Here is a 20299-nt window from a genome sequence, read left to right as displayed (position 1 = left end):
CCCAAATCGATGTTGACAGTCATTTTGTATTTCTTCAATTTTCTTACTATTGCACCAACAGTTGTCTACTTCTCACCCAGCGTCTTACTTATGGTTTTGCAGCCCATTCCAGCTTTGTGCAGGTCTATGATCTTGTATGTAAAACTAAAGATTATTTATTTATTTATTTGTCCCTGACATCCTTAGAAAGCTCTTTGGTCTTGCCCATGTTGTAGAGGTTAGAGTCTGACTGATTAATTGAGTCTGTGGACAGGAGTCTTTTATAAAGGTGACTATGTAAGACAGCTATCTTTAATGCAGGTGACGAGTTGATTAGGAGCATCTAACTGGTCTGTGGGAGCCAGAACTCTTAATGGTTGGAAGGGGATCAGATACTTATTTCTCACTGCAAAATGCCAATAGATTTATATAATTTATACAATGTGATTTTCTGAATTTTAGTTTTGATATTCTATCTCTCAATGTTAATATTAACCTACCCTTAAAATTATAGACTGTTCATGTCTTTGTCAGTGGGCAAGCTTAAAAAATCAGCAAGGGATCAAATACTTATTTCTCCCACTGTAGCCCAGTAAGTGACACATTTCTAGGATCAGGATCTCCGCTCCTACATTATGCTGCTTTCAGATTAGGTGGCAAAACCCTAGTGACAGATTCCCTTTTAAGTACCAGGTGGTTTGTTATTTTTTGAGCTTTCGTTTTATTCTCTCCTTCTTCCAAGAGCCATAACCTTTTTTTGTTTTCAGCCAACATAGCCAAATGAGGTCTTGTTTTTTGAAGGGTGAGTTGTAGTTTGAATGGCACCATTTATGTTGCCATGCAATGTAGTGGAAAATGGGGAAAACAATTCCAAGCATGGTGGTACTACTAGAGGCCCCCGGTTATTTTCTTCTTTAGCTTTGTAATGTAGCAGGTGATTCCTTGATATTCTGGTTTTCAATTGTTCTTGGATGGTAGCCCTGATTCAAATGAATCAGGGCTACCATCCAAGAACAATTGAAAACCAGATTACAAGAGCCACCAGAATATCAAGGTGCTACATTACAAAGCTAAAGAAGAAACTAACCGGGTGCCTCTAGTAGTTACCTACAATCCAAATCTAGAGGTGCTAAGGGGAGCTGCACGGAAATTACATCCTTTACTACAAAAAGCTGCTCGCTTACAATCCATTTTTCCAGACACCCCAATACGGTGTTTTAGGCAGCCCCCAAATCTAAGAAGCATCATTGTCAAGAGCTCCCTGTCCTCTCCAACAGCTGCAGGTGCCTTTCCTTGCAATCAGAAAAAATGTAAAACCTGTCCATTTATAATGACCACGGACAAGATAAAGATCCCCAATTCACATCAGGACTACAAGATACCAGGAACCTTCAGCTGCGTCACTTCTAATGTGGTGTACCTAATTATCTGTCCAACTGGGGGTCTGTATGTTGGAGAGACAGGGCAAAAGCTTAGAACAAGAATGAATTCTTACCGCCATACAATAAGAGAAAAAAGAATGGATCTACCTGTGGCAATACATTTTTGTCTCCCAAATCATAACATTATGGACATGAAATTACTTGTGTTAAAAGGTACCTTCAAATCTCAGAGAGACAGAAGAATCTGGGAATATAAACTGATGACGACCTTTGAAACTCTCACTGCAGGGATGAATGTGTCGCATGGATTTATGTCTTTTTACATCAATTAAGGAACTTGCCCCTCAGACTGAGGGGTCATCAATCATCAAAACAGAACCAGACCCCAATAAAACAATCCTTATCTAAGAACTGGCCCAATATCTATGGACATAACTGTTTATCACTCATGGTAATTCTGCTTCATGTCACCTGTCTTATCCATGGGTTTTCCTTTTTTTTCTGTGCTATGTTGTGCATAAATATGTGATTCTTCAGAATTTCTTTTAGTCTTTGCCTGATGAAGAGACCTGTGTAGTCTCGAAAGCTTGCAATTTATTACCATCTTTTCAGTTAGCCATTAAAAGGTATCAACCACTGAGGACTCTCAATTCTAAATATTTTTCTTTAATAGCAGACATGCTGTTAGCCGCTGCAGCCCGCTTTCTGCAGCTGCCGGGAATTTGCGTGTGCCTACTACTTAAGGGAATGAATATTCACTGCTCTCCACTGTCATAGACATGGAATGCAGTGAATTAACTTTCCCTTTAATAGCGGGCACACGTGAAGGCCTGGCAGCTGCCAGAAACCGGCGGCTGTGGATAGTACTGTGCCTGCTATTAAAGATCAGTGAATACTCACTGCTCTCTACGCACCTAGTCCCGGCGTGGAGAGCAGTGACTATTCTGGCAGCTGTCTTCCACTTTTAAGCAGAACATAACATCACTGCCATGAGCTGCTTACAAGGATAAAGCAGCTGCTGGCATCGGAACAAGACGCTGCGAGGGAGCGCAGGAAGGTAACTAGAATGGTTTATGTTTTTTTATGTTTTTGTCTGATGGGGGCCAAGCATAAAAGGATGGAGATGATGGCCAATCATACCAGGATAAGGATGGGACCATGCATATCAGGATAGGGATTAGAGGACCATGCATACCAGGATAGGGATGAGGGTGTCATGACTACCAGGCTAGGGATTGTGGCCATGCCTACCAGGCTAGGGATGAGGGGGCCATGCATATCAGGATAGGGATGAGGGGGGCCATGCCCACCAGGATAGGAATGAGGGGGACATGCCTACCAGGCTAGGGATGAGGGGACAATGCATACCAGGATAGGGATGAGGGGGGACCATTCCTACCAGGATAGGGATGAGGGGGCCATGCCTACCAGGCTAGAGATGAGAGGGCCATGCCTACCAGGATGGTGATGGGGGCCAATAATACCAGGATAAGTATGGAGCCATGCATACCAGGATGGAGATGGGGCCCTGCATACCAGGATAGGGATGAGGGGGCCATGCATACCAGGATAGGGATGAGGGGACCATGCCTACCAGGAAGATGATGGGGCCATGCATACTAGGATAGAGATGAGGGGGCCATGCATACCAGGATAGGGATGAGGGAACCATGCATACCAGGATGGTGATGGGGCCATGCATACTAGGATAGAGATGAGGGGGTCATGCCTACCAGGATAGGGATGAGGGGACCATGCCTACCAGAATAGGGATAAGGGGGCCATGCCTACCATGCTAGGGATGAGGGGGCCATTCTTACCAGGATAGGGATGAGGGGGCCTTTATTACCAGGATAGGGATGAGAGGGCATGTACACCAGGATAGGGATGAGGGGGCCATACATACCAAGATGGAGATGAAGGGACCATATATGCCAGGATATGGGATAATAGGACAGAATTGACCACATTGTTTGCTTCAATTTCTTTTCTAATTTCCTCATCTAAAACCTAGGTGTGTCTTATGGTCCGGTAGTTTTATAGTCCGAAAAATACGGTAAGTGGTGGAAAAAAAACCCAGATATTCGAAAATACAGTGACGTAAAAATTTGGGCACCACTTTTAGATATCGTTTCATCTTCAACTTGCTTAACTGTTCACAAAAACAGTAATATTGACCAAGAGTGCCCAAAATTTATGGCATTTTTTGCTTTTCGATTTTTGCAGTTTTTACTGATTGGGCTAATTAATATTATGTTTTGATAGACATTTATGCTTACATTTTTTATTTTTGTAATAGCTTTTTTTTAATTGGGCAAAATTGGAGTGTTTTTAATTTTAATTTTTCTTACATTTTCTAAACTTTTTCTAGTTTTTACCTATTTTTTTTAGTCTCTTTTGGGAGGTATACTTGCAATCGCTTTGTTGCTTTGCATTGTATAGTAAAAAAAAATCACAGACTCCTATGAAGACCGGCCGTAGTCTTCATAGTAGCACCATCATGACAGGCACTGGATTTTTAAGCAAACTCCTGGCTGCCATGACATTGGGGAATGGGTAAATGGGCACATGAAATGGCACACCCATGAGCTTTATGATATAAATTCTGCACTCAGGAATTGAAGGGGTGCATTAAATAGGTAAACAGCAGCAGATAAAACCCAGTGTCACCTGCTGCTGTTAAAGGCAATGACAGCTAAATAAGATATCATCTGCCAGGAATGGGGCTGGATCAGCTTCTGAGCTTGCTCCTTACATCCGCTCCTGGTTGCTGCCGTACATGTCCTGTATGTTGCTCCTCGTTAAGGGTTTAAACTTTAATAACTGCGCCTTTTAGTCCATTATTGAGGTATTCAAGTAATGTTCTTAGCATTTTATAATCCCATTGATGTCAGTAATCTCAACTTATATTCCGCACATCGTTGCATGCTAATGAACTAGGACTAGCCCATAGAGGCGTTGACTTGCTGGGACTAGTCCAAGTTAACTTGCCTTCTGACTGTGATTGACAGTCCTCACATTGTCGGTGATTTCACTATTTGTGCTCTTCTCGGCACCTCTGTTCCCCTAATAACCCACTAAATGGCAGTAACAAGGGCAGTATTGGGGGTAATAGCAGATGAAGGTCTGCACTAGATGCCTAGAAAATGAGTACGAGAGCAGAGAAGATGCTCTTTTGTGAGTGTCTTTCTTGCGGTGGAGTAAATCCTCTTTCATTAAAATACATGCATCATTCAATGACCCAGTGATTGGTGAAGGAACCATATCCATGGTATTTCGACAAGAGTTCACAAACGTTTTTTCGGTTGAACACAATATCATGACGAATGGCTCGTATATTTCTTCTGCCCTAAAACACTATTTTGCACTTGGCAAGAGCTTTCATGAAAGCTTCTAGTGCTTACAACTATTTGCATTTGAGTCCAATGGGTCATTTACTAGATACATGGACGCCACTCGTGAATCCACTTCCAAACATCAATGTTCTTCACTGGTTCATGTCTAATTAATTTTAACAAAGCAAAAGTACTTGCTTGATCAGAGGCCAACATATGGTTTCTAAGTGATTTCTGGAGGAAGAGACGGAAACCACAATCATATGGTTAAAAATGAATCTGTAGGAACTTCTACGACAGAGAGCCATAACCTTTGGGCCGCTTGAAGTTCATGTAAAGATATTTGCAGAAAAAACAATAGAAAGGGAAATAACAATGTTCTCACACTTTAGTGCAGTAGATGGAAACTAGCTCAGCTATATTGTTGTACTTTTGAGATAAAGTGGCATCAGTCGACTGGTATTTATTACCATGAATGTGACATTATTGAGAATGAATTGAGAAGTGTAAAGAGATGCAATTTTATATAATTTCCCTACCTAATTTTACCTTAAAGGGTCATTCGGATCCTGAAAAAAAATGTGATAAAGTAACAAAATAAGCTATACTTCATTCTTCTTTTCCCTGGCCGGCCAGTGCAGAAGCTCCGGTGGAGTCCTCATTCGTTGGTTATAAGGGCCCAGTGGATGACCTCTGCAGCCAACTGTGGCCTTATGACATTGTACAGGCACTAAGACTCATTGACTAGAGCCATGAACCCTGTAGTATGGTATGTTATTGGCGAGGCAGCAGTCATAACGCTGACGAACTGGAAAACCACTAAAGCTTCTGCAGTGGATTGCTAGGTGCCATTTAGGAAAAGCCTGGAGCTTACCTGAGGCTGCAGGACCTGCACTAAAAGGTCCTCAATGGAAAAATGTAGGGGCCTACCACCCCAAACCTAGCTTCTGAGCCACTGCTCCTCATGGGTGGAGCTTCTGCTGGGAACAATAATGATTGGTTGGAAGTTGAACTGATACTCTTCTATACATCCCAAGAGGAATCATTTCAGCCACCTTTTCTTGAAAGAATATTGAGCTGCGATACCAGGCAAAGCAAATAAACAAAGACGTGGATTCCAGTGGCCGGACCCCAATTATATATTGATGTTATATTCTAACAATATTTTGTTATAAATACCTTTAAAGAGAATTGCAATTCTGTGTTTCCATGCCATAGTATTTATGCAAAACGCTCATCGGGTGGTGTGTGGCTGCCTGATTTTATGAACTGTATTGGTAATGTATGTTAGATTATTCTTTTGTGAAGGCCATTGACTATTCATGTATTTATACACAGTTGTCACTTTGATATTTAGTCTAATGCCTAATATGGATAAACTGAATTATTATGTCTTGTATTATATGCTCTGGTCAGTCTATCTCCCATTTTTCTACTATCCTCACTCTTGTATATTTTTAATATACATATATTTTAATGCTGTATATTTTTGATAACCTAATTATTATATATTTTGTCGTGTTGTTATTTTCAAATCCTGCATGTAGTATAAGGTGTAGCTGTAATAGTGTATTCCTCAAAACGCCGACCTATGTTTAGCATCAAAGCGAGAAGCTTAATTTAGATCTGAATGAAGATGTTTCTGTAATCTCTGTCTGGGAATGTAGAACTAATGTCAGTCCTGGTGTCACGCACTGACTTGTAATAAAACATAAATGTTGACTATAAAGTCGTGGGCAATCTTGCCTTGCGCAGGCGTGTACTACGGAGGACATAGAATGAACTTCAATCCAATATTGCGGCCAGCATGCAGCCAGCAGGTAAGGAAAGGGTGAATCAAACACCCAAAAACTCCGCCCATATGACCGAAAACCGGTCCCACGAAATTCAGGTGACAGGTTCCCTTTAATAAAATGCATATCTGTATTAAAATGAGCTATATATTCTGCATTTCTTAGGAACACTCACATCTTTTAGTCTTCAGGTGAGACAAGGGGGTCATCAGCACCAAGCCTTCTTGAAAATGTTATTAATTAAATTAGTAGTGTCACTGTAGAAGTTGTAGAACAACATTAAAAATGAAAAAACGCTTTGCTGTAATGCAATGTGCCAGTGTAGAACCATAAAATACCCACTGCAATTTAGCCTAGAAATGCATTGGAAGTGGGTCGATGCTCACATTGATATGCGTCAATGCACTTCCAGGTTAGTTAGTATGTGGTATCAAAGTTCAATGTCTCAGCAGGGTACATCAGATTTGTCACATTTACACCTGGACCTGCTTAATCTATGTCTGCTTTTGTCCCAAAGCACCACCGGATTCATTGCACTGGTGATGGACAAGACTTCATGGTCAATCAACTTGTGGCCAGAGGCATGAATACAGTATATAGGAGAGGGGACTGGCTGATACTGTACAGCTGAGATCCTTCAAGCAGGACAGTTTAATCCCTACACTGCTGAAAGAAACCCGCACCATTTATTATGAGGGAGACATGCTTTTATTCAGTGCAGGAGTACGAGAACTCAGACACTGCGATCTTCTGGCTCCTCTCTGTCATGGCAAACCTGTGACACTTGGACATGGGACTGCTACTCAATACAAGGAAGACAAAGATATTGACTACTGCCAGGTATGGCCGGGACACATTTGAGATGGATGGCAACAAACTGAAAGTTGTAAAGATTCAATGATCAAGATGCAAAGTTGACATCGGAAGTCAATAGAAGAGCTATGGGCAAATCAACATTGAAGACACTGGACGAGGTCTTCAAATCGAGGAACATTTCACTAGCGATGAAGACACGGCTCGTACATAGTCTGGTCTTTTCTGTAGTAACATTTGGATGTGAAACTTGGACGAAAAAGAAGCAAGACAGAAGAAGAATGCACACCTTTGACATGTGGTGCTGGAGGAGGCTATCAATACCATGGATGGCAGGAAGAACAAACAAATCAGGCCAAATATGTCACTTGAAGCAAGATTCGCCACGCTACAACTTGCCTACTTTGGACACATCATACGAAGAAAGCAACCACTGGAGAAGGACATCATGGTTGAAAGAATAAAAGGAACAAGGCGAAAAGGAAGACCAGCAACCCGATGGTTTGATACTATCAAGATAACGGTGGAGTAGACCCTGGTGGACATACCAAAGCATGCACAAGATCAATCTTCCTACAGAGCGTTCATCCATCAAGTCGGCTTGAGATCGAGCCGAAGGCCATTAAATAATAATAATATAATTTTCTTGTTCTACAACTTATACAACCATACCATTAGTGGATTTGATTAATAAAATCATCCTTTTTTTCTTCCCATATAAACCCATGCTGTAAAAATCTGGATGTGTCCCACCATAATGAACCAGATCAATGAAAAGCAACTGATGAAAAATTTCAATCCTTAGACTGATATTTTAACATTTTATTACTTTCTTTTACAGTTCAGCAGAACATATAGATGTCGACTCTATAATAACTCATAAGTTACTTTTAATAGAATAAAAATGAAATACGCCATATTCGCTGTAACCACTGAGCACAAACATCACTCGTACGGGGAAGGGTAACAAAATCAGATTTAAGCAGCAGTACTGACAATGTGAATGACTCTCATTAAATTATTCATCCAATGAATGCACATGTTATATACAAATGGGAATGCAGTATCCTAATTTACATCCAAGGAACTTTTTTTAAAAATAAGGTATATATATATATATTTTTTTTACATATTTTTACATCCAATAAAGAATATATTCAACATGTTTAATATGGCATGGCATAATATAAAAATGAATATACTCCTTTTACATTTACACATAGAAGAAACAGCAGGGGCAGGAAAGCGAGGGCGTTAAAAAAAAGTTTTTGCTAATTAGGCGAGGCTCACACTAGCGAATTGGTCCACAATTAACAGTTGGTCTCCTGATCCGAACTTGCCACCTCGTCTGTGTCTATGAGACTGTACCTTTGGGCCGGTTACTCTCGATGAGTCCAGGCAATGCGGTCTGTATTCGGACCATGACATATGCTCGTATTTTTTGGTTGCTGGGAGTTCTAACATTAGAAATTTCGCACTGGTCACTTAGACAAGTCAGGAAATTACACTGATGGAGTTCAGTAGTTGAGACCTCCAACAATGCACTAGAATAACGAGTAACCGTTGTTTTCATTTTTATATCAAAAATCAATAGTACATAGGAAGATAAGAAAATTTGTAATATATCTCATCAGAGAAATCTGTCTCTTTCTCCTTCTAGACTGATCTTTCACTCTCAATTTAATAGGAAAAAATTGTTTTGTGATTTTCCTATTACTGAGATAAATGATTGTTGTTGCATTTAAATTTCTGTGGAGGGGGAAAAGTTAGGCTGCTTTCACACATCAGGTTTTTTGCCGGATGCCGGATGCGGCGTCGCGCCGCATCACCGGATCCGTTTTTTTTTAAAGAAACCGGATGCAACCGGACGAGCCGGATCCGGTTTTTTAGCCGGATCCGTTGTCCGGATCCGGCAAAAAACCTGATCCAGCTCGTCCGGTCGCATCCGTTTCGTCCGTTTTTCTTTCCGGTTTTTTACGGATCCGGCTTTAAAAAATGCCCCCTGAAAGGCTAAAAAGGTGATTGGCCGGCTGAAAACTATATATACAGTGTTCTTAACATCTGTGACGGGTTGGAGAGGAGCAAGCTACAGAGCAAGATGGAGGGCATTATTGCAAAGATTCTGCAGAACAACGTGGATTTCATCACAGAGGCGAATCGATTAAAAGCTATTGTGATTGAGAAAGAGGAAGAGAGACAGCGTGTCATGCGTCTGCGACGACGCCGTTTGTGGATCCACCCCATCACGGCACAGAGAATGACCCGGGGAGTCTTTTCAACGTTGTATATGGAGCTTCGAGGTGACCCTGAAAAGTTTTTCTGCTATGTTCGGAAGAAAGCGGAGAACTTTGATATATTGGTGGAGCGGGTTCAACATCTGATAAGAAGGAGTGATACCTATTGCCGATTCTCCATTACCCCAGCTGAGCGTCTGATGGTGACTCTTCGGTAAGCATTCTTTTTGCATCAACTTTTGTTGTGGACTCTTTATTTGATATTTTGAATTTGTAGTAATTTCTTCCTTCCTTTTCTTCACAGATTCCTAGCAACCGGTGAATCCCTGTCTTCCCTACATTTTCAATTCAGACTGGGCATTTCCACAATATCAGGAATAGTGAGGCACACTTGCCGTGCACTGTGGGACTGTTTGCATGAAGAATACATTCCACATCCCACAATGCAGACATGGTTGGAAGTAGCTGACAAATTCCTGGAAGTGTGCCAGTTTCCCAATTGCTTGGGTGCGGTGGACGGGAAACACATCCGTATCGTGAAACCGGCTGGTTCTGGATCTCAGTATTTCAACTACAAGAAGTACTTTTCCATCGTGCTGATGGCCATCGCCGATGCGGATTACAAATTTGTAGCGGTGGACATTGGGGCATATGGTCGTTCTAATGATTCGCAAGTTTTCAAACTGTCTTCTATGGGGCGGCATTTATATGGAAAAACCTTTCAATTTCCCCCCTCAAGACCACTGCCTCAAACTTCCGATCCACCAATGCCATTTGTATGTGTTGGGGATGAAGCTTTTCAGCTTTCAGAGCATCTTTTGAAACCCTACTCCAGCCGTGGTTTAACAAATACCAAAAAAATTTTCAACTACAGACTCACACGTGCAAGGAGAATGGTGGAGTGTGCGTTTGGGATCCTAACCGCCAAATGGAGAGTTCTCTTGACATCCATAAACTTAAACACAAACACTGTGGATGAGGTGGTGAAAGCGTGTGTTGTCCTCCACAATTATGTTATATCCAAGGAACAGCTTTCCATTGAGGACCATTCTGCCGAAACCACCTTGATGGATTACAGCATCCATACATACAGAAGTTCTGCCACAGTGTCCAGAATACGGGATCACTTTGCAGAATATTTTATTTCACCCCAAGGAAGAATACACTGGCAGGATGATATAGTTTAAACACTTTGTGTATACCTAGTAATAACTTTAAACTTTACCCATGTTGCGTACCTGTTGTTTTTACCTTACCCATGTTGTATACCAGTTTGGTTTTTACCCTCATGTTGCGTACCTGTTTGGGTTTACCTTTTAACCATGTTGGGTACCTGTTTGAGTTTATTTTTAAATCAAGATGTGCATACCCAAAGTTCTACTGTTACCAATAAACCTTTTTTTTACAAAAGTGTTATTTGTTCCTAATGAATAAATACAAGAGATTTTTCAACCAAAAACTTTTATTAACAATGTAACAATGTATTAACTGCTTTACATGATACAAAACTATGTAAAGCAGTTAATACAAGAGAAGATAGTATTCTGCTACAGATGGATCTGGATAAGTTGGAAACTTGGGCTGAAAGGTGGCAGATGAGGTTTAACAATGATAAATGTAAGGTTATACACATGGGAAGAAGGAATCAATGTTACTATTACACACTGAATGGGAAACCACTGGGTAAATCTGACAGGGAGAAGGACTTGGGGATCCTAGTTAATGATAAACTTACCTGGAGCAGCCAGTGCCAGGCAGCAGCTGCCAAGGCAAACAGGATCATGGGGTGCATTAAAAGAGGTCTGGATACACATGATGAGAGCATTATACTGCCTCTGTACAAATCCCTAGTTAGACCGCACATGGAGTACTGTGTCCAGTTTTTGGCACCGGTGCTCAGGAAGGATATAATGGAACTAGAGAGAGTACAAAGGAGGGCAACAAAATTAATAAAGGGGATGGGAGAACTACAATACCCAGATAGATTAGCGAAATTAGGATTATTTAGTCTAGAAAAAAGACGACTGAGGGGCGATCTAATAACCATGTATAAGTATATAAGGGGACAATACAAATATCTCGCTGAGGATCTGTTTATACCAAGGAAGGTGACAGGCACAAGGGGGCATTCTTTGCGTCTGGAGGAGAGAAGGTTTTTCCACCAACATAGAAGAGGATTCTTTACTGTTAGGGCAGTGAGAATCTGGAATTGCTTGCCTGAGGAGGTGGTGATGGCGAACTCAGTCGAGGGGTTCAAGAGAGGCCTGGATGTCTTCCTGGAGCAGAACAATATTGTATCATACAATTAGGTTCTGTAGAAGGACGTAGATCTGGGGATTTATTATGATGGAATATAGGCTGAACTGGATGGACAAATGTCTTTTTTCGGCCTTACTATGTTACTATGTTAACACAAAAAAAAATGGGGTACTAAATGTTTTCATACGTCGGGGTGGAGATACTATCGGAGGCACTGTCTGATAGGGACACTTCGACAGTGGGAGTGTGGAGAGAGGAATGTGATGGTGGTGGAGAATGTTCACCGATTAGGGGTGAAGGAGTGGAGAAAGCTATTGAGCGGGTGGACAAGAAAGTGGGATTGGGGTTAGAAATTTGGTAGGGTGGAGGGGTGTACGAAATGTTTTGGGAGGACTGGGTGGCAGAATGAGTGATGTGTGTAGAAGATGTTTGGGAAGAGGGTGATACAGTCTGGTGGAAGTGGGCAGGGAGAGGAGGCGAGGATGAAGTAGATGGGAAGTTGTATGGGTCTGGATCATCATATGGGTGTGAAGTGGCACGGGAGGGATGCTGATAGTGTGGATGGTGGGAAGGGGCACAGGGCTGGTGGTGTGGCTGGTGGGACGGGGCACGATGTGGATGATGGCGAGTTGGGCGTGATGGGGCAATGTCTGTTTGGCGATACGGGTCAGGAGGATGGTACTGGCTGTAGTGGTGGACAGTGGAGGAAGGGGGGCAAGTTGGAGGATGGTTGGAAGAACTATCTGCTCTAGAGGCAATTAGCGCTAGAGTAGACTGGCAGGATTCCATTACTTGCATCTGCTGAGAAGTAGATAGCGTCTCCATTTGCTCAAGCACCGACTGAAAAAAAGTGTTGTTCGGGGACTGTTTTGCCTCTGAACGCATCGTTACCAGAAGTGTATGCATCTCGAGCATACTTTTATTTATGAAATTGAATCCTGCAGCCATTTGCTCGGACAAAACTTTCAGACAGTTCTGGAACGATGCGTTCAGGTGCAAGAACTCGGGAGCATAACTATGTATCTGACCCCTCTGGCGAAACCGCCCCGATGCTACAGGTGTACTAGAGGTGGCTGCAGCAGAAGGGTGGGGTACAGGAAACGCTATGTTCTCACCAGCAGCTACATGCAATGGAACCGGCCAGGATGCTCCAGTGCTCGTGGATGGGAAAGAGGGATCGGTAGAGTGGGAAGGTGCAGAGTGGAAAGGTGCAGAGTGGGAAGGTGCAGAGTGGGAAGGTGCAGAGTGGGAAGGTGCAGAGTGGGAAGGTGCAGAGGGTTCCTCACTGTCAAAGTGTCCCTCGGTGGCGGCCTCTTGAGGGATCGCCCCAGAAGTGTTCAATTGTGCTGCAGGCTCCAGAGTGCTCCCAACGGTTCTGTGGAAAAAGAGAGAAACAAACAATTAATATACTGTCATTGCATGGCCCTGGCTGAAAGAGCAAAAGAGGTTAGACATGTAAAACATTAGTGCATGTGGTGGGTAATATTTACCTTCGGGTGACCATCGTTGACCTGAGGAACGACAGGGCCCTTGCGTATTTGTACGTGCTCCTGCGTCCTCCAGATCCACTCCGGGCCTGCATCTCTTTATTGAACTCCTTCTTAAAGCGATCCCTGATCGACCGCCACCTTTTCACAATCCGCTCACCTGTTAAAATAGGAGAAAGACAACTTGGTTAGAAACAGCATTTTAGAATGCATCACCAAAACTGAACTGAGGATACTTACGTTCTTGAATCTGGGCCTGAACATCTAGGTCCTCCCACCTCGGAATCAGTTCACAGCAGATTTGCTCCCAGAGTCGACGGGTCACTGAGAGATCAGCATGGCGGCGGTCACCCATATTCCACAACGGCTCCCTGTCTCTGACAAGATCGATGAGGAGGTCAATATCAAGGCCGACCTCCTCACCGTCCGAATCTGGAGCACGCTGTGAAACCTGTTTGAAAAGGGGGAAAAAATTAACACCAAATTTGAAACATTGCTAACCTGCACCCAAAAAATAACAAAAAACCTACATGACGACGGCCGCCACGTGAATGTCGCCGACAACCCCGGGAGCCACTGGAAGGACCTATTGCTTGGGCACCAGATTCAGAACTCTAGAATACAAAAATAAAAAATTATGGGGTTGTTGGTAGCCATTCTATGTGTTGTGTGCCATGTGATATATATGTTTTGTATGTGTTGTGTGTGGTTTGAAAGTATCAGTTTCTATGTATTTTGTTGTAAGCATCTAGTGTTATGTTTTGTGTGTAGTGTAGGGTGTGTTTCCGCAATACATCACAGATACATACCAATTGTGAGCCCTCTCCGTGGGTTTCTCCACCCCTTCCCTCATCTTCGGGGACCACCTCTTCTCCGGGGGACTCAGCCTCATCAGCTTCCTACGATGAAACATAAAAGAATAGATGATACACACACACACACACACACACCTTTGGTTCATACTAACCTCTGTGCGTGGACGGCGAGGAGGAGGAGGCCTCCCCGGAGACATGGCTCTCAGCTCTGTGGAAGTCTCTCGGCTCTGTGGCAGGCTCTCGGCTCTGTGGCAGGCTCTCGGCTCCCGGCTCTGTGGCAGGCTCTCAGCTCTGTGGCAGGCTCTCAGCTCTGTGGCAGGCTCTCAGCTCTGTGGCAGGCTCTCGGCTCCTGGCTCTGTGGCAGGCTCTCAGCTCTGTGGCAGGCTCTCAGCTCTGTGGCAGGCTCTCGGCTCTGTGGCAGGCTCTCGGCTCTGTGGCAGGCTCTCGGCTCTGTGGCAGGCTCTCAGCTCTGTGGCAGGCTCTCGGCTCCCGGCTCTGTGGCAGGCTCTCAGCTCTGTGGCAGGCTCTCAGCTCTGTGGCAGGCTCTCGGCTCTGTGGCAGGCTCTCGGCTCTCAGCTCTGTGGCAGGCTCTCGGCTCTGTGGCAGGCTCTCGGCTCTGTGGCAGGCTCTCAGCTCTGTGGCAGGCTCTCGGCTCCCGGCTCTGTGGCAGGCTCTCAGCTCTGTGGCAGGCTCTCAGCTCTGTGGCAGGCTCTCGGCTCTGTGGCAGGCTCTCGGCTCTGTGGCAGGCTCTCAGCTCTGTGGCAGGCTCTCGGCTCCCGGCTCTGTGGCAGGCTCTCAGCTCTGTGGAAGTCTCTCGGCTCCCGGCTCTGTGGAAGGCTCCCGGCTCTGTGGCAGGCTCTCAGCTCTGTGGCAGGCTCTCGGCTCCCGGCTCTGTGGCAGGCTCTCAGCTCTGTGGAAGTCTCTCGGCTCTGTGGCAGGCTCTCAGCTCTGTGGCAGGCTCTAGCTCTGTGGCAGGCTCTCAGCTCTGTGGCAGGCTCTCTGGCTCCTTCCGTCTTGGCAGGGTGTTGGCTCTTCTGCTTTTGGGCTGGAAATGGCTGAAGGCCTCATGGCCCTGCTTTATATATAGTCCAGGGGGCTGATCAAAGTTTTTTGAGCATGCTCAGTGTAAAAAGCCGGATACGGCCGCCGGATCCGATTTTTTCCGGATCCGGCGCTTTCCGGCATCCATAGACATGCATTGTTGTAAAAAGCCGGAAAGACCGGATCCGGCCTTTCCGGCTTTTTCGCCGGAGACAAAAAACGTTACAGTACACGTTTTTTCCAGACGCCGGAATCGACTTGACGCCGGATCCGGCATCAAACCGGAAGGAACGCTGGGCTATCAGGCGCCATCCGGCACCAATAATATTCAATGGGGGAAATGCCGGATCCGGCTTCTCCGGTTTTCTATTCCGTTTTTTGTCGGAAGAGCCGGAATTCGCCTGAAACAAAAAACCTGATGTGTGAAAGCAGCCTTAGAACATTCTGCTGTAAAAACGACAGTTACAGTTCTCCATAGAACTTTATGAGCACCAACTGCCATCTGCCAAAAAACAGATACTTGTTGGTTTTTTTTTAGAAAGGCATCAGTCCGCTGCCGAAAGTTGGGACAATAAAGAACCATTTTGGAGCACAAAAGGCTTCTCGTTTACCGCAGCGCAGCCCGTTTTACATGATATCGTCCTCCTCTTCTAACTGTCATCTCCTATCTCAGTAATGGGAAAATCTGTATTCACTGTAGACAGATTTTAGCCTTGAGAATTTTGAGAATTAAACATCACTCCTGGAGGATTAGCAAGTAGATTTCTCTAATATGATATATTACAAAGTTTCTTATTTTCACATGTATGGTACTTTTGATTTATGAAAAAAAATAAAAATAAAATGACTTTTACTCTCAAAACTTGCAAAATGTCTTCACATTAACTCTTTATTGATCTGAGTTGCAGAAATCTATGGATACGGTATGTAGGAGTCAAAAGATAGTAAGTCCTGGCCATTACCAAGCCTTGGATGTCTCTTCTTTTAACTTCTAGAAATATATCATTCTTCAGACATGGGAAAACTATAAAGTACCACCCTTCACTTTCATTGTTCAGCTTCAGTCCCGTGCCACGTGGGGTCTGGATTGTGCATTGTAATAGATGGGGGCTGGCTTAGCTATTGAAACGAGCATTCAGACAGCGCACAGGGCTACTGAACCTGGGACCAAGGGTGATAAATAAAATTTGGGGAACCTTTGCAAATAAAAGTATATTAATACATTTTTAAAGGGACTGTTTGAAAAAAAAAAGTTATCACCTACTCTCAGGATATGTGATTACTTATTGATCGGTGGGGGCCCGACTCCTGGGACCTGCACTGAACAAGAAACTTTTATCCCTGTGAAAATGGATAAAAAAAAGCGATTGTCACCCCATTCATTCCCTATAGGGCTGCTCGCTGCTTTTTCTGGCAGTCCATATGGAAGGAATGGAGCTGGATTTTGGGCATCCTTCCTGGCACTTCATTTTGGAACAGGGCTAAAAGTTCTCCATCCCCATTCTATCAATTGGTCAGACCCCCAAAACAGTGAGTTATCACCTATTCTGTAGATAGCCAATATCTTATTTTAACCAGACATCCCATCTAATAATATAATGAAGACATCTAAAAGTATTTTTTTGAAAATGGACAGCCCCTTCAAACCATAGCTCACTTTATTCCTAGGGTGTATGTATGTTCAGCAGAAGCAATGTGCGAAACACTGTGCGAAACGTGCTATGTACTGCAGTCATTGATCTAATTGGATGGAGGCCATTGCTGGCGTAATTAATGTTATGGACCTTCTGTAATCTAATTCAGTTTAGAAGCTGAAAAACTCTAAGGATCTTTCCGAAAGAACCCAAAAGTGAACGTGTTCTCTAAACGTAGGTCACTAAAACAAACTCAACTGGAGAACCTCAAGCCCAGCTGTTACATGTGCTAAATGTCTGTCTCATGTGGATTAGAAGTCCCAAAACCAAAGAGGAAAACTGGAAAAACGCCACAAACATTTCTACAGGGATATAAACGGTGAGAAAATAGAGTTGATATTGGTGATTTGGCACTCTGAACTTTTATTCCTTCAAGACTTGGCTGTATTTTTTCTTCTTAACACCCATTTGTTGAGTGACAACGCACAGGTGAAAGAAGTAATTTCCACTTGTTGCATATTAAAACTGTCAGAAAAGAAATCTGTCACCCAAAAAAAGATGAGTTGGATGTCAATTTCAAAGAGGAACTGTAATTTTCTAAGGGTGTAAATTAAAGAAAGGGTGTCTTGATCCAAGAGGGCTTCTTCGTGAAGACAATTCTGGAGGGAATATGTACAGAAAGTTATTTTATGCTTTTTAAAATGTAAAATCAAAACTAGAAAATAGAGAATATGTGTGTAAGGAGTGTGATATATGTCCAAAAAGATGTAAATTTACAGTATACTGAAGCAGCCGCAACAACTAGTGGAGAAGATCCATTTGGTTATGCAACAAGATGAATCTTCCTCAATTTGATCCAACCGGTAGATTATTTTGTGACTGCTGGATGGGAGCCCTGGAAAGCTCCTCCTACTTGACGGCCTCTACAACACCTATTTTGATTAGTTGGCCTGGCAAGATGTCATCATTGTGACGTAATGCCACTGGATGTCCTGATTGACCAGATAATCAAAAGAGGTGTTATAGATGATATCACGTAGGTGCTGGTTCTCAAGGTTCCATTCCAGTGGCCACAGAATACCGATGTGGTCGTTGGACCATGGTCTTGCAAATTAAATATAGTCAGAATGGATCTATAGTAGAAGTTCATTTTATGTGTCCTTCATGGTTTTGTCTAGCCCATCCAGATCTAAGGGAGCCATACACATTAAATATGACAGGACTAGCCAACTGTCTTTTGGCTTTTCCCCAACATCATGGATCAGGATCATGATCACTGCCGATCTCTCGGGAGATAAGCTGCCATAAGAGGTGTGTCATCGTCTTCATTGACTCTCCACGTTGAAAGCATATGCAAGTTCAGCCAAGCAGTGTTCAATTCAGTCGGTGTCATAAGAAAGAGAGTTGGGGATTTTTCAAAAAAATAGCCTTCTTATTTTACAAGAACTAAAGGGCTATTTAAAAATAAAAAGTAAATCCAAGAAACCCCTTTTAATAAATCTGTTATGGAAAATGGTCAATACGATCCGAAAAGTTAAGATTTGTTTGGGGAAATTGGTAAGGACGTCAAGTACCCCATATATCAATACATCTAAAATTATTTATTTTTTTTACAAAATTATAATATAATGTTCATTCGGCAAAATGTAGCTGCTTTTGGAATAATCCTACTAAAAATATGGTAAGCGTGGGGTGACAATATATTCTTTGGTGGTCCATTTAAATAAATCTTGTGTTAAGGTTGTTCAATCTCTTTCATTGGGGTTACACTTAAAAATCCAGGATGTCAAAATATCGAGAGAGAAACTGGCTTTCTTTTATGCGGTTGAGCCATTCATCTTGGGTCCATTCACACATTTACAATTTTTGCTCAGCTTCTTAACAAAGGATCAGTCACATACCACATTTTTGCGGCCATTACACTTGTCTTGGCCAGAGTATTTCCACCTCTTAACAGCCAGAGGATAATACTTTAGTTGCTCCCCAAGCAACACGTTATAACTGAAGGGTAAAAGTGCTTTTCTTTGTAGAGGACTGACCTACGTCCTAACAAGCTGCCAATTCAGTCGACAAAGTTCACTTTGTATGTCAGCTGGTGTCCATTATCCCAGGCGTATAGTACTTTTTCTTTGGGGTTATAGTCAATCTGAGTTGTGAAGGCATACTCGTTAATGAAAGGCAACTTTGGATTTGCGTCAGTATCTGTGTGAGTATCATAAGCATAGGAGATCTGCCCTTCTTTATGGTTGTAGACATCCACGGCATAAAGGATGCCACATATTATAAAACAGTTTCCATAGGAATTAAGTTTGAGGCCAGTTTTCCACGTAGTCTCCTTCTTCACCGATAAGTCGTTAGGGTCAAGTTTACTGATAACTATGACTTCTTGTTGAGAGTAATCATAGTCAACAGATGGGTAGATGACCCATAAACCGCTTTCATCTACAGCAAAATCGATATCCGAGTGTCCTCTCCATTTCCATGGAGTGGTGTCTTCGTAAACGACATCATGAAGAAGAGTCCAGGCGGCTACAAAGCGTTGCTTCAGGTCATACTTTATAATGTTTTTGGTAAAAGCTCTGTTGTAATAGAAGGCTCCCTGATATACCACATGTCCTGTTCCGATCCAGTTGTAAGGAACCTTGTACAGATTACTCCAGCGACCTGCGAAACAAATAAAATTGTAACGTAAAGCCTCAAAACTGGTGGTGACATCAAGGATGGTCCCTATATATGGACACTGGAGGTGGGTCTACATGGAAAGAATGCTTCCCGCAATGAGTACCAATCAATGATATAAAAAGTTGATCTGCATTTCATGGGCCCCTAATCCTGACTGTCTGAAGACTGAATTAATGTTTACAAGCACTTATTAATTTTATCAATCTTAGATGAGATAAGCCCTTTAGAAAGGACCTGTCACCTGGTCAAAAGTGGACAGTTATTGCTCTTATTTTATTTCCACTTCTTTCCTGACTATTTAGATTTTTTGTAAAGCCCCCATACCATCCCAGAGATATGGACCCTTTTATTTAGTCCTAATTTTTATGGCCTTTATCAATGGGGCATGACTCATAGAGTAATTATGCAACATAGCATAAAGACCCGCCCCTGAGGATCCCATGAGCCATTTCCACCTGGTAAAGACTACACAAATTATAGATGTAAAGGCTACTCTCTCTGGTACAATATGTAGGGTTTAAAACATAGCAACAAGGAATACAATAAGAGCAAAAACTGGGGTCTTATGATTTAGTGAAAGGTCCTTTTTAGTGATGAGCTAATATACTTGTTACTCGAGATTTCCCGAGCATGCTCGGGTGACCTCCGAGTATTTTTTAGTGCTCGGAGATTTATTTTTTTCGCCGCAGCTGGATGATTTACAGCTACTAGCCAGCTTGATTACATGTGGGGATTCCCTAGCAACCAGGCAATTCCCACATGTACTTATGCTGGGTAGTAACTGTAGGTCATCCAGTTGCGGCGAAAAAAACAATCTCCGAGCACTAAAAAATACTCGGAGGACA

General features: G+C 42.9%; 2 protein-coding genes across 2 annotated transcripts in view; both read right to left on the bottom strand.

The window, feature by feature from the left end:
* Positions 1 to 11709: 11709 nt before the first annotated feature.
* On the bottom strand, positions 11710 to 13837 carry LOC138662634 (uncharacterized). Its single transcript, XM_069748476.1, has 4 exons — positions 13813 to 13837; positions 13523 to 13733; positions 13286 to 13442; positions 11710 to 13170 (listed from the first exon to the last, which is right to left on the bottom strand). The coding sequence occupies exons 2-4, from the start codon at positions 13635 to 13637 to the stop codon at positions 11967 to 11969; spliced, it is 1476 nt and encodes a 491-aa protein (XP_069604577.1). The 5' UTR covers positions 13638 to 13733; positions 13813 to 13837; the 3' UTR covers positions 11710 to 11966.
* Positions 13838 to 16009: 2172 nt separating this feature from the next.
* Positions 16010 to 20299, bottom strand: part of OLFML2A (olfactomedin like 2A) — a 110826-nt gene continuing 106536 nt past the window's right edge. Inside the window, exon 8 of the mRNA XM_069748475.1 lies at positions 16010 to 19436. Coding sequence (XP_069604576.1) covers positions 18835 to 19436 — 602 coding nt within the window. The 3' untranslated portion in view covers positions 16010 to 18834. The remainder of the gene's footprint in view (positions 19437 to 20299) is intronic.

The sequence above is a fragment of the Ranitomeya imitator genome, chromosome 2 (assembly GCF_032444005.1).
Source record: "Ranitomeya imitator isolate aRanImi1 chromosome 2, aRanImi1.pri, whole genome shotgun sequence".
Lineage (NCBI taxonomy): Eukaryota > Metazoa > Chordata > Amphibia > Anura > Dendrobatidae > Ranitomeya > Ranitomeya imitator.
The sequence above is the reverse complement of the archived record's forward strand: the minus strand, read 5'-3'. Positions and strand labels throughout refer to the sequence as shown.